At 29.2% G+C, this 14,756-nt stretch overlaps 1 protein-coding gene across 22 annotated transcripts in view; it reads left to right on the top strand.

The window, feature by feature from the left end:
- The first annotated feature begins 206 nt into the window (after positions 1-206).
- LOC143247118 (la-related protein 4-like) overlaps positions 207-14,756 on the top strand; it is a 41,237-nt gene continuing 26,687 nt past the window's right edge. For 7 of the 22 annotated variants that reach the window (XM_076494637.1, XM_076494630.1, XM_076494629.1 and 4 more), the window contains exons 1-5: positions 207-337; positions 3,481-3,556; positions 11,578-11,696; positions 12,949-13,084; positions 13,283-13,346. In XM_076494637.1, the coding sequence (XP_076350752.1) occupies positions 11,679-11,696; positions 12,949-13,084; positions 13,283-13,346 (218 nt within the window). In that variant the 5' untranslated portion in view covers positions 207-337; positions 3,481-3,556; positions 11,578-11,678. Of the gene's footprint in view, positions 338-3,480; positions 3,557-5,812; positions 5,990-11,577; positions 11,697-12,919; positions 13,085-13,282; positions 13,347-14,756 lie in introns of those variants that run through there. The other 15 variants (XM_076494645.1, XM_076494643.1, XM_076494640.1 and 12 more) reach the window with 7 other exon arrangements.

The raw sequence follows: 14,756 nt of genomic DNA, 5'->3' as shown, positions 1-14,756 counted from the left end.
AAAATCTTGAAACACCTGAACTAAGCTGATTTTAATTATAAGTTTTGAAAATAATACATATAACAAATATAATTAACAGAAGACAAAAGAAAATGGTTTTTGTATATAACTTAGATGTGCTTTCAGTTTAAAATGTTTAGTTGTCCTAACACTCAAACAATCACTTTAAAGTTTTTAAATTGTAGCATACAGATAGCGCCACTGAATTACCATGTAACCGGGCGTACTAGTCCTAGAGATATTGAACGAGGTTCGGAAGATTGGATCTCGTTTACGCAGCTGTTTAGTGTAACAACCACGTTTTATGAAAAAAATTTAAAAGGATCGTCATTTTAAGGTAAATTTCAATTACATAGTTTTAAAGCTACGTATATTTTGATGTTTATGTTGTACTTCATTTGTAATTTAAAATATTTTCTTTCTTTTTTTTTAGGCTTAGCAGTATTGTTAAGCTAAAGTTAAAACTATGGTCCATGTTGTGCTTCTGGGTGTATATCATGGGACAAGACCTTGCTGCAACCATGGGAGAGTCCAAGTTTAAGTTTTGTTAAGCCTAACTGCTGTTATTTATAATTGTAATTTTTTAATGTTTTCAGAAACGTTTGTTGTTTTTTATATTGCTATAAGTAACTAGTACTACTACAATATAGTACATATTTGAAAATTAGAACTAAAGTAATACTAAAAATAAGTGTTTTAAAATTTATATGCAAAAACGGCTCGTTTGGGTTGAGAAAATATTTTACATATAAGTTTGTTTTGTTTGTTTGTTTGGGAATTTCGCACAAAGCTACTCGAGGGCTATCTGTGCTAGCCGTCCCTAATTTAGCAGTGTAAGACTAGAGGGAAGGCAGCTAGTCATCACCACCCACCGCCAACTCTTGGGCTACTCTTTTACCAACGAATAGTGGGATTTACATATAAGAGCGAACAACGTTTCGTCCTTCTATGTAAAATATTTTCTCAACCCAAACGAGCCGTTTTTGCATATAAATTTCTCTACAAGTGGGTTTTCTCGACATCATTGAAGTGTTTTAAAAATTCTTAATGCAAGTTGTAGTTTAAATTTTGATAATATATTTGGATATGATGATATAACTAACATTAAAATTCTGAAATACATGTGTATTCTTCAGTATTTTATTGAATTTTTAAGAGATAATTTGGTCCTTCAAGGCCAGTCTGTATACTACTGTCATGTTCAACACATTTTTCCCTATTTTCCTTTATATAGCTCTGAGTTTTAAAACACTCATCCAAAGTTTTCCTAATTTTCAATACCCCACTAGATAAATATCCAAACCAGAATCTGTATAGTTAAATTGGGGAAGTATTCATGATTTTTATAATATGTACTCTTAGTTTGAACCATTTAAAAAGTTTTAAGTGTTAATGAATGTGTAGGGATATGTTTGATTTAAATTTAATTTTAAATTTTATGAAGGGTCATAGGTAATTTTGGTTTAACCAGTCTTGTTTCACTACCTTGCATTTTAAATAATCTAACAATTTATAAACGGGTATACTGATTCATAGATTGTTTATAAATATTGTATACTAGTTGATGCTTCAAAGTGTAAAAAAAACTAATTCCATCAACTATGCAGAGAAGTTTCTTACACTTGAAAGGGTTTGTTTTAAATTTTGAAGTGTAGCTTTGAAAATTGCAATCATTGTTTTTATTGAAACAAAATTTGGGTGGATATCTTGCAGTCTTGTCAATCTCCAGATAATATTAATGAATGAGATTTCATGTTCAATTGCACTTGTTTTGATAAATTATCAAATTTTCCAGGTTCTCTAAGTAAGAAAATGAAATCACATGTAATAGGTGTTGTGAATTAAGTTACTTATACTAATTGTTAATGTTTTCTGTTGGATAGACTTGCATGTGCTTTTCTTGAATATAACATTAAATATGTGAGAACACCAAAAATTCTTGAACAATGAATATTAAATACTATATGCTAACATAAAAATGTAATAGCTCACCTCTGTACCTTTCTCACAAAGTATTTGAAATAATCCAGGTAATGAGCATCATTATAGACAATTTCTTGATGCAAATTGTTTTGCACAAAAATACGAGAGAGAGATTTGAACTTAAGAATTAATATAGGTTTAGGAACTTTGTTGTTCTTAGTTTACAATAATGTAGGTGAAGTTGGCCAATACTGTTCTTGTACTGTTTTCATGTGACAATAGTTGAACACTTTTTGTGTTCTGTCTGGAATAGAGAGGGGTCAGAGTGATTTAATTGATGTATTCAAAATTAAGAGAATTAAAAAGCTTCTAGCATTAGATGTTTGTAGTTGGAAAATTAGTCAAATTAGCAATTTTACAAACAAAGATGTTTCTTAACTTAAAAGTTTGTTTTAAATTCTAAATTGTAGCTTAAAAGATTGTTGAAGTTAAATCATAAGTTTAAGAACTGGACAGATTAGATGCATATCTAATTGAAGCTTCTTTTTTTTACTACAATAAGAGTGAAACAAGTAACTATTTAATGTAATAAAGGCTTTAACTTTACAGAAGTTTAATAAAGGATTCTTGAATCACTGAGGGATCAGAAGTAGATTAAAATATGTAATTATAAGTTATGGTACATCAAAGGGGCTTTTTGTCCCTCTAAGGATGTTCAGGCACTGAGTTTTTTCAGCAGAGAGAGAACTAATCATTAAATATTGATATTTTTTAGAAATATTTGTTTTCATAGTAAACAGTATCTCGTAGTTGTGTTATATATTTGAAAGCAAATTTTGTAAAACTTTCAATTTTAGTGACTTTTTCTGATTGGAAAGTATACATCTAACACAGTTATTTATATTACTAGTTTCCATATTGTGGGATGCAAACTGTACAACTTTGTTTACTATGCGAATGATCTTTCATATTTTGTTTTATTTCAGGCTTTTTTCTCTTTCAGATTGGTGAATGTACAAATATACTATGATATATGTACCTTAAAATAGTAAATATATTGGATGTATGTAATTTTTATTTTAAATGCATTTATTTTAAAAAAATTCATATTCACTCATATTTTCTGGAGCACTAGAAACAGTGGATCAAAAGTTAAATGAGATTACTCATTTTTGGTGGAAAATATAAAAGGTCTCAGTAACTACTGTGATTGTTTGCAATGTCTGAGGTATCTTTTTTTGTTTGCATTCTTTGTGCAGTTTGTACATTATTAGAAATTGTAACCAACAAAGGCATGTGCGCAGTAGCAGTTTGGTGCATGAATAACCTTGAAAATAGGTTGCATCTGTACTGGTAGGGTTAGTGTGAATGCTAAAGGAACGTTTTGCAAAGGTCCGTTTTGATTGAAATGTTAAGGTGTAGATTATATTCTCTCTAAATTGCAAAGTAGCTCATTTGCATCAAAATCAAATTGGTAATATGTGTAATAGAAATGACATTTCTTGTTTTATGTTTTAGAATGAAAATAAAGGTACAATTACAATTTTTCCTCTGTAGGTAGACACTGTCCAGCAACTCCATGACCTCTGACTTTGGGGACAACACAGAAGTTACTGTGGGGCTTAACAATACTGTAAGAAAATAACTTATATGCTTGTTTGTAGAATAATGGTTTTAGTAATATGGTGTTTAAATGTACACAAGATATCTGTAGTTATTACCTTGAGGCTATGTTTAATGCAATCTTAACTTGAATACAAAATTGAATAAGATCTGAGCATTTTATTAGATTGACATAATTAACTACCAATGAGAATTGATTACACTTAGTGTCACATAAAATTATCAGCTAATCAAAAATATAAAATCAATCAATAATCATGTAAACAATTTGTGTTTTTGGATAAAAGTGATCAGCTAAAGTCAGTGATTAGCAAATTTCATTATAATTTAACTGTAATAAGAATTATAAAATATCATAGCCTTGCAAACAGTATAAAATTTTCCCAAAATCATAAAGTAAATAGAAATCAGACCCACTTCAACAAAAAATAGAATGTTTATTGCATTTACACATCGCTCTTAGAAGTAGCACTTAAGCATCTTTGTTTAGCTAGTAAATTTGTTACTCTACTAATTTATTTTTATATAAATAGCAAAAATGTGATCTGCAAGATAAACTCAGTTTTTCATAATTTGGTGTGTATGAGTTTTTGTTTGTAATTGTAAAAAAAATTTTTAGTTATTGCCTTTTAAAATTGAGAACTTGTATACTATTCAAGTACAGATTATTTTCTATGATTTTATGCTATACTAATTGGTATAACATAAACAAAAAGTAGTTTAATTAAATTTTTAACATAAATCACTAAAACTTTTGGACTTGCACAGTAAAGGATGTCTGTACAAAGGAGGATTAAGTTTATAGAAAAAAGTTGTAATTCATGCATGTTGCTAAAAACATGGTATTATTTAAAACATTTTGGTTACATACATGCTTTGAATCTCAACTTTCATTGGTGTAGTGCCTGGTAGTTGCCATATTTTCACTTCTCTTTTAACTTGGAAAAATAAACCATATACTTTCTCAAACTTTTGGCTAAATATGCACTTTCAGAGTATTTCTAGACTGATACATAGGCAAGTACCTTGTCCAGTACTGACCTTATTTCAGTTTTGCACAATCAAGCATCTCCCTCTCCTCAGGGATTTTTAGATGATACTCACAGTGTTGTTGGAGAGCTGTTTCTGATTCTCTAGTGACATTGCCATGTTTAAGTTTAGAAATACTTGGAGATTAAAATTTTCTATACTTTCACTCAGTCAACTAGTAACATTGGTAATGCCTGAAGACATTATAGTTTGTTTTTTATGTCTTACTTTCTTAGTCTGGAGCAATCTTTAATGCACTTGTACATTATTTTTGGTTTTTTGGAGAAATTTAAATTTTTCTTTGTTCAGACTTTTCTAGAACCATGTCAGTTAAAATTGTTAACTTTAACTCAGTAAATCCTTTTCTATATGAACTTTCAGTTATTAATGAGGCTACTTTTATCAACTTGAAATACAATTAATGTTAGAATACTATATTGGTTCTGCAATTTAGTATTGTTTTATTTAATTGTGTTGTTATACTTTAATAGCATAATGTACTTCAAGGAACTATTGGCTCCTTTTAGATTATCTGTACAAATCTATTTCCCAAGAAAAATATTGTTAATCTAACCTTTTTTCTTCTTTTTTTAAGAAGCTTATTCCTCTCTTATTCTTCTAAAGTATCAGTTACCACTACTACTAGTGACAACTCAATCCATAAGCTTATTACACTGTTAGAAAGATAAGTCTTAACTGAATCCTAGCCCTACTTTCAGAGATCTAAAACTTGTGTTATCTCAATTTTTTATCCTAATAGTTTAGTGACCATTTAATAACTGTAAGAAAAACCAAAAACAAAATTAACCAAAACCCTGGTCATGGTAGATGTAGACAAGCTGTCTTATCTGACCTAAAATTAATAGTTATTTTCCTTTTAACCCTATCAATATGGGTAAAAGGCCATGTCATCTCATTTGTTGACTTGCATTCAGAATTTTATGAATTTATGTAAATAAATTTGGTATCAAATTGTAAATTCTAATTTTAGTATTATACATTAGAGAATTTCTTAATTTAAATGTAAATATTAAAAAGAAAAACCTAACAATCTATATTTGTGTGTCATGTGGTACGTTGAATGCAGTTCTGGTACAAATTATATGTTTGATGTCAAAATACGAAGTCAGCAGCTTTGTACAAATTAGGAACCTAAATTACTGATGTTGACAATCTAAAATATAAAATAAAAAATATCCTGTATTTTATAGTTCCTAATATATTTCAATGTTTACAGAATCAAACATAGTGGCCCTGCCCATATCTTTCCGTTTTTTGAAATACTTTATGTACACCTGCTTCTGTCTATGGCGTGAATAACTAATCAAAAACTCAGAATGTCCTCTCAGTTTTCTTAGCCATTGTGGAGTATTAGGGTGTCAGTCTCATTCTTCTGATACAAGATTTAAAATTGGTAAAGCAACTATTTTGTGAGCTTAATTTCATATTTTTGTAGCCCTAAATACAACTTAGTTACTAAACTCGATAAATTATTGTGGAATTCTGTGGTATTGATATAGTAATTTATGATGTTTTTGGTTTCAAATGTATGTGCATATATAACCTGAAAAAGTATTTCATTTCACATCCTTCACATGCAAAATTTGATAAGGCTTAACAATCACTGGTAAGCAGCAAATGAGTACAAAGTTCATAACTAGAGGATACTTATTTACTGTTCTGTGTTCTAAGAAAAAATAAGTTTAACAACTTATTTGTAAACAGTAATCATGTATACATGTATAACTAAAATGTTCCTGTATTTTACAAAATATTTGTTCACTAAAACATCCAAAACAGGTCACTTTGTAAAGGTCTGTTTTATATTCTTGGATAGGGTAACATGAGTGCATAGTGCTCAATGCAAGTCATGTAATGTTAGCCAGATATTTTTGGAAGGTCAATATAATAATGATATATAAAATTATAATGTTATAAGATTTAAGCTATTTAGACTAATCATTTGTGTTATATTAATTTTACAATTTCTATTTATTTTTTATTGTGGTTAAAATGTTTGCCAAATCAACATAACCTGTACAGAGAATCAGTAGTGAAAGTACCAGATGAATTGTAAAGTTTGTTAAACATTTGATAATCACCTGATATTATAAATATTTTACATATGAAGTTTGAAAGATTGATGCATTAAAGTAGTTTTAATCTTAAAATCAAAAAGATTTTAACTATTGATGTTGACTATTCAACATGCAAAAAGAAAAACAGCATGAGAAAAGCATTGTTTAACAAACCTTAACACTTAATTAAAAAAAAAAACTGGCATATTGCTCATGAAGGCCTCGTAGTGTTTGCTGATAATCTGCAAAATTTCATGACACATACCAGTAAAAATAATTTCAACTAGTTGAAAGCACAATTAACTTTAAAAGACAGTACATTCAATGCTTTTAAGAATACATAAAGTACAAAATTGAGAAGGACCTTCTCTTTCCTAAAAAGTAATGTAGGAAGATTTTGGCTTGAACCCAGATCAGTTTAGCAAACACTACAAATAAGTAATACCATTAGAAATTAAAGCTTTAGTCATATTTACATAGTTTAATTCTTTTAGCATGAGCTTTGTCCCTGGGAATGACTTAGTAACCATTTTGTGCTTGTTATAGTTTTCATGCTGTAACTTGTTAATTTAAGCATATCTTCACAAAAGGCTCTTCTCAAGTTTATATTTTCTGTGTATTCTGAAAAGTATCAAACATACTGTCTTTTAAAGGTACTTAGGGTTCACAACTAATTGAAGTTTTCTTTCACTGGCACGTGTCATTTCCTCATTGTAAACTTGTCCTGTTGAGATGTAAATAAAGTCCTTGTTTCCTTTGTTGAATTTTATAAAATGTATTTCTCCTGTAAGGAAATTCAATAAACTCAGCTAGCAGTGAAAAGTTATTGGAGACTAATTGTTCATTGTTGGTAAAGATCTGATATAAACTTCTTTTGACTCTGAAGTACACATAACAATGAGAAAAAATTCTTAAAAAATATAAATCCCCCCCCCCAAAAAAAAATGGTGATGAGGGAGCATTTTTAAATTCATATAGCCTTAGAAACATGGGTAAAATTTAAAGCCATTTGTAAATTATTTTATCTTTAAACCAAACCTATCCTACCCCTACTCCAAGAAAAAAGTGAAAGTTTATTAAGTACAAAAGCATTTTGTCTTATTTAAGCAGCAGCAACAAAAACAAGTTGCAGAAGTTTTCAATTTATTACAAAGAACTAAAATAATGCCAGTCTGAACATGTTATTCATCCTGCTGAAGATGTATATTGAAACTATATCTACTTCCACTGATGAAAGGTATTACATAACCATCACCACACCCATATTTAGCTCCTGATAATAGGGTTTGGGGAGGTTGTGAACCTGAACCCCATTTTTGATTTTCTGTTCCATGGTACCTTGTCTACTCATCAGGGTTATAGATTATATCTGATAAACAAAACACCAAAATACCTTTTGGGTGTCGCTGCCACAGATATTTTCCTCCAACATTCAGTCTTGTGCATCCTTACTAGAAATGATATAACTTTTTTTCACTGTTCCCTTATTAGTACTTGTGAGAATTCTATTTTAATTTTCTTGTAATGACTTTTGTCACATATTTAGAAAGCCAGAAGAATTTTGAGAATTAACAGAATTTATTTTCTTTTTGCATGTTATTAGTCTATATTGTTTGGTACATTATTTAATTAAATAAAAATCAAGTGCATTGCAATAATTAGTTTAAAAAATTAGGGTTAACTATTTGACAATCAAGAAAATAAAAAAGATCAGTTAATTTTATTTTTTTTATTTTTATACTTTATGTATAATTAGCAAATCAACAAAAATATAAAAAAGGAGTCCTTTAAAATAGTTAAGATTAGATTAAGTAAAATAAAAAAATGATAAAAAGGTTTCAAAGGAACTTGCATGATCACCTCATTAGCTCATGGATAATGTAATTTGTTAGTGTAACGTGAGCTGCACGTTACCCAAGTGATTTACAATTTAAAATGGCATGGATAACAGCAATACAGTTCAAAAGGTCATAAAATAATAACAATAAGTAAATGTATGTTGTTATAAACTTAAATCTGCTTATGGTAAGCAATGTAGTTTCATGTTACAATTTAAAGTCATTTTAGAAAGGAAAAAAATGGTTAATTTAAATTTTTTTGTATCTGTGGTTACAAAGTTGGTCAAATTGACTGATTCCATTTTGTGATAGAGAAAATAGGTTTCTATTGAGTTTTACTGAAAAAAAATTAAATACATTTAGAAAGTTTTAGGGATTACACAAAGGAAATCTGAAAATTTTTGAGACAAGGAAAAGTATTTTTAATTAACATGAAAATTACTTTGTGAGTAGACTGTTGAAAACAAGTACTCAGTATATTTAAGGAGAAATCTTTATTTTAGTAAAAATATTCACTAAAAATAATTTTTTGTATGTGAAAGACTGCCAGATTTTGTTTAGATATGTTATATTGAAAGTTAGAAATATTTAATCTATAAAGACCTTAAACAAGTACAAAGGGGTCTTGTTGTCAGTCAAATTGCCTGAGCTTGTATTGAGAGAGTTAGATCTAGCAGTTTGTAAAGTAGTGAGAATGCAATAAAAAAGACAAAAGAATCAGAATTCAATGTGTTTCTCATTGTTTACTATTATTTCATAAAATCTGAAGACATTGTTGTCAGAATTTGATAAAGTAACAATGAGCTTCCTATTGTACATCTTCAAGAATGGGTGATAAATGGGATAACATCATATTACAAAAATTAGCAAGCAGTCACTGAAATGTCCATAATATGTTAAGTTAGCATAGACATTTTATAAACACCACACTTAAATCCCTTTAGGTTATTTCTTATTTTAAAATTCTACTGTTTTAATGTAGGTATTAAATTTCACTTGTGTTATATAAAATAAAGTTCATACTTTGAAATTTTATTCACTTTGATCTGGAGGATAGTTGTATTCTAGTGTGTAGCATGAGTTGTTTGCATCGTGAGCTTCTTGTGTGTCTAAATGGGATGGCACAAATATGTTATACAAGTATTTGGAAGTTCTATTAACAGTTGTTTCTCACATTGTCTATGTTTGAAAACAAAGTTATGTATGTGTTTTCTCTTTCTTGGTTGTATATATTAATAAGATTCCACTGCATAAAATAACTAGTAACAAATTAAAGAATTTTGGGTATCAAAATGCTATGTAATATATTTTATTTTAATTTTAAGTATTGTATTTGCTTATAAATTGTTTTGGCTGTACTCTGTATAATTAGGTAATGTTTAATCTGAAAATTCTATTATCTTTCCCCTCTCAACTGAACACATTAATGCAGAATAAAGTGATGGTGTTGTTAGTCTATAAATACCTACTTTCAGAATAACTATTTTAAAAGCATACAGAAAACAAATGTCAAGTTTTTACATAAATACTTGGGCAGGGTTCTTTACAGTAGGTGTCTGTAACTTGTTGGTGACAAGTTTCAACAATAAACAGACAGCACACAATCCAAACATTTTAAAATAATTTAAAACAAGTCACACATATATAAATATTCTTTACATAGTCACCTCAGTTGTATTCAGAGCTTTGAATGATCTCACGAATCAAAAAAATCACGAAACTATATACTGCTGTATACCATATATTCCCAACATGAGCAGACAAATAACCAATATTTGGCAAAAACTAGTAACAAAATATGACATTCCAGTTAATACCAAATTTATTCAAAAACCAGGCACAAAACTGAGGTCTATACTATTAAAAACTACACTGACAAACACCACACCAACATTATTTATAAAATACAATGTGATAACTGCCACAATTTCAATATTGGAGAAACAAGTAGAAAAATGGAAACCAGATTCAAAGAACATAAAAAGTTACCTTCACACGCTTTCTAACACTGCAAATCAAATAAACACAACATAACCATAGAAACACTCAAATACTAAATAAAGAAACAAACATAAACAAATGTAAAATTAAAGAAGCCTTACTTATACAACAACTTAAATCCAAAATAAACCAATACAAAGGAACACCTTTATATCTATATTGAAAATAATAAAATAAATAATATAAAATTATATATTCAAACATCTTAGCATGCCCTCTACATTCTGACGCTCAGTTACACAACCCCTTTCAAACATGTGGTCAGCTTATGGTCAGTTATCTCTTTCTTTGTGAACCTGACAATGACCAAAGAAGGTTGAAACGTCGTTCGCTCCTTTACGTAAAAATATTTTCTCAACCCAAACGAGCCGTTTTACATATATATTGGGTTGCATTTATGTTCAATGAATGTATTATGATTTTTTGAGATTTTTTTTGTGGGTTTTGCAGCTGTGCTCAAACAAGATCAAATGCTTTAGATGAAACACTGGGTGACCCAGACCCCACATACTTAGAGTATAGAAAAATAACATGAAATATAAATTCTTGCTGAAAACATGTTTGAATTTGTATATAGGAGGTTTTAGAGATTGCACAAATAATATTTGAGATCTTGGGTATGAAGAATAATTTTTTAATCATAACATGAAATCACTTTGAACTCAGACTAGTAACAAAACACTATTTTCACAAACACATCCTTAGTAAAAATATGTTATTAAAAATGACTTTTTGTATAGAAAATGCTTGTAATCTTTACTAAGTCTCAAATTGTGGAGGATGTACGTGCTGTATGACAAGTAATAGTGCAAATATTTAATGTGTGCAAATGTGTAAACGAACTCTTGTATATGATACTGAGTTCATAAGGAAAGGGTTAAGGAAAGACAAAATTCAGTTTCATACTATGGTTTTGACCAGTACAGTCATTAAATTTGAAGATTGAATTTTTTCCACCATTCACTGTTATTTGGAACATAAACTATTAAAAAAATTATATAAAAGTACATTATCGTCTAAAATAATTATATGTAATGTGCTTAGATATTGTACATCAGAAGTCACTTTTTTGTCTCCCAATGAAGGCTAAACTTGGTGACCCAAGTTTAAACCCCAGATGCTGAAATCTTTTGTAGCAAAACTTTGGAAGACAATTATGTGATATCCTCTACATCTCAGACAGTACATGGAAGTGGAAGTGAAGGTAGGTATGTTTTAATTGAACTAGAATGACAGGTTTCTGTAGATGTTGAATGTACTTGGTGCTTTGTGCTGGTGAGGTAAAGAAATGAAACATTTCACCCACTTTTCTGAACTAAAAAGTCATTTACTACCACATTCCTCATTCTAAAACAATTTTTTCACATTAGTGAAGGAAAAAACTTTCTTTTAACTTTCATTATAAGTTGAATAATTTAGATTAAAAAAATTAGTGATAAAATCCATATAAAATATATATTTAGGTAAGTAACTAAAATATTACATTATTTCAGTTGAAAAAAAATGTTTAATAACATGCAGTAATCATTTAATTCAAACTAAATAATCTCAACTGTCAACTTTTTTAAACATTTCTGTAGAATGTGTGGCACATGTATACATTTTTAAGTAACTGTGTTCAAGGGAAGTAAGATCATGCTTTGGTCTTCAAATAATGCACAAAGCATTAATTAAGAGGAATCACAAGTAACACAACTTTTATATTAACCTATTTCATACTGCTTGTTACTGATGAGCAGGGCTCATATCATGTAATTTTAGTTGAGTGGGTCTAAGTTCAGTTTTTTATTTCAAAATTTATATTCAGAAGAGTTGTGAAGAAACTTGACACTCCCAACTTCCCAGTTGCTAAACAATGCAACAGCTGTTGGGTTTTTGAGCTTTAGACAGGGGTGTCAGAATCTTGTGGTAATTCCATACCAGCTGATAATATCTTCATTTCATCATGTTGAAAAGTTTTATGGTGTTGCACAATGCTGAATGTTAAAAAATTGCCTAAAACAACTGTAAATATGTAGGGAACACCTGAAGTAGCTGGTGGGATTATACACAAAACTGACAGTATGTTTGTTTACAGTTTTTACTGGAGACTATTGGGTGTAAGGGACATGACTCAGAGGCTTCACAATATCGAACTGGTAGTCAGATGGTTGTGAGTTTGAGACAGACCTGTTGTGTCCTTAAGTAAGATACTTTACTCATTTGTTTCATTCTATCCAGTCTGGGAGTTAACCTGCAATAAACTGGCATCCACTTGTGCCACTTGAAACCAGAGTTTATCTTGCAAAAGCACAGTAATGACTCTCTAACTAACCAACAAGCAGTTCTTTTTTTCTGTATTTTAAAGAAATGTTTAATGAATCCTAAATTTTAGTGATAATTCTGTGATTAAAGAAATTTACTACTCTATGTATGTGTTTATTACAGGCATAAAAACTTTTGGTGTTGTCTGTCAGAATGCTAAAGATGAAATAAGCCAGGATGTTGAAATAACTGGAAACGTGAACAATTCAACAACCAATACTGAATATATTCACATGATGCACCATTCTCAATCAGATAACCTGCTTGAACCATCATGCATGACCCCTAGTAAGAATTTGCTTTTAATGCCAGAATTTTTTACCAGTAATTTCTTATGTTTATACAAATTACAGTGTGATTAAGTTTAATTGGTAGTTGGAGGAAATCTGACTGTTATTTTCCTCAGTTCTAGTATTTTTGTAAATTTTACAAAATTTGAACTTTAGACATTAAAATTGTTTTAACTCAACTTTCATTCTGCCACAGAAGGAACTCAATTACAGGAGTTGAAAGGCATGTTGCAGAGGCAGTTGGATTACTATTTCTCAAGGTACATATTAACCATTTCTTCACGTTCTTAGTATAATATAAATGAGTTCATGTACGTGTTTGACACATTAAGTATTTATAGTGTAACTTTTGATGCAGTATGTGTATCTTCACAAAATGTGGTAGACTTTTAATAAAGATTACAATTTTTTATATATATACTAAAAAATTGGATTTTTTAATGAAGTACATTGGCTAAAGATTTGTTTGTGAAAATGTTGATTCTGTATTGTTATTAGTCGAAGTGCAAAGTGATTTAAAAACATTGTTCTTCATCCCAGAAATTTCAGATATTACTGATGTAATCTCCAAAACCTCTGAGATACATTTGAAATGTTTGTTTTCAGTAAGACTATATATTTTCTCTACCTTAACTATGTAAAGCCTGTCAATTTGATTGACCTAATAAGTATTGTAAAAAAATTAGGATATATAAATTGCCTCTTGTTTTGTGCTAGAATGAGTACAGATAACACAAAAAATATAAATGTTTAATTTAAGTAGATTGAGTTTCAATGTTATATGTTTGTGTAAATTTATTATTTTTATCATATTGGCCTTTCCACTTGTGCCTGGCTAACATCATAAAGCTACAATGACAAGGTGCATGTGCACTTATGTTACCATATCCAATAACGTAAAAGTGGCCTTTTGTCTTCACAAAGTGATCCTGTCTTGGCTGTGTATTAGTGGACTAGAATTTTCTAATATACAATTACAATTATTATACATTATATATGTATATAAATTATTACTATTTAGAACTGTTATTAAATTTATTTTTCTTAAATTATAGAACAATAAATAAAGTAGAGCAAACAATTATCCATTCTAGTTGCAAAGTATCCATTTACTGCTTGCTGTAGGTTTTTAAACCTTATGGAATTTCATGTGTGTAGTATAAAGGAAAAAAAAAAATTTAGGTTTTATATATACTGTTGTATAATCAAAAAATCATAAATTATTATATCAGTACCATGGAATTCCACTAATTTATCAAGCTTAGTAATCGAGTTGTATCTAGGTCTAAAAAAAATGAATCTTTGAGAAGACTAAAGACACAACTTACCTCCTTGAAATCTTGGTTTGAAAGACTATGGTAGCTTTTTAACAAATTAAAATGGCTGAGAAAAGTACTAGGGAACATTCTAAGCTGTTGATTAGTTATTCACATTTTACATATTAAAGTATGTATAAGGAACCATTTCCAAAAGCGGAGAGGTGAACAGGACCACTGTGTGTGATTCAGTACATAAGCCATATCTTAGTAAAATAAAAAGATATGAAGCTCTTATTTTATGCTCTAGCTTGATAACATTAGTAATTTGAGTTCCCAATTTCTACAGACTTATTCTTTTGACATCACAAACACCTAATATTGAACAGTTCTGCATTCAACATATCATGCGAC

The sequence above is a fragment of the Tachypleus tridentatus genome, chromosome 3 (assembly GCF_004210375.1).
Source record: "Tachypleus tridentatus isolate NWPU-2018 chromosome 3, ASM421037v1, whole genome shotgun sequence".
Taxonomy (NCBI): domain Eukaryota; kingdom Metazoa; phylum Arthropoda; class Merostomata; order Xiphosura; family Limulidae; genus Tachypleus; species Tachypleus tridentatus.
This window is presented reverse-complemented; position numbering and strand designations above follow the sequence as displayed.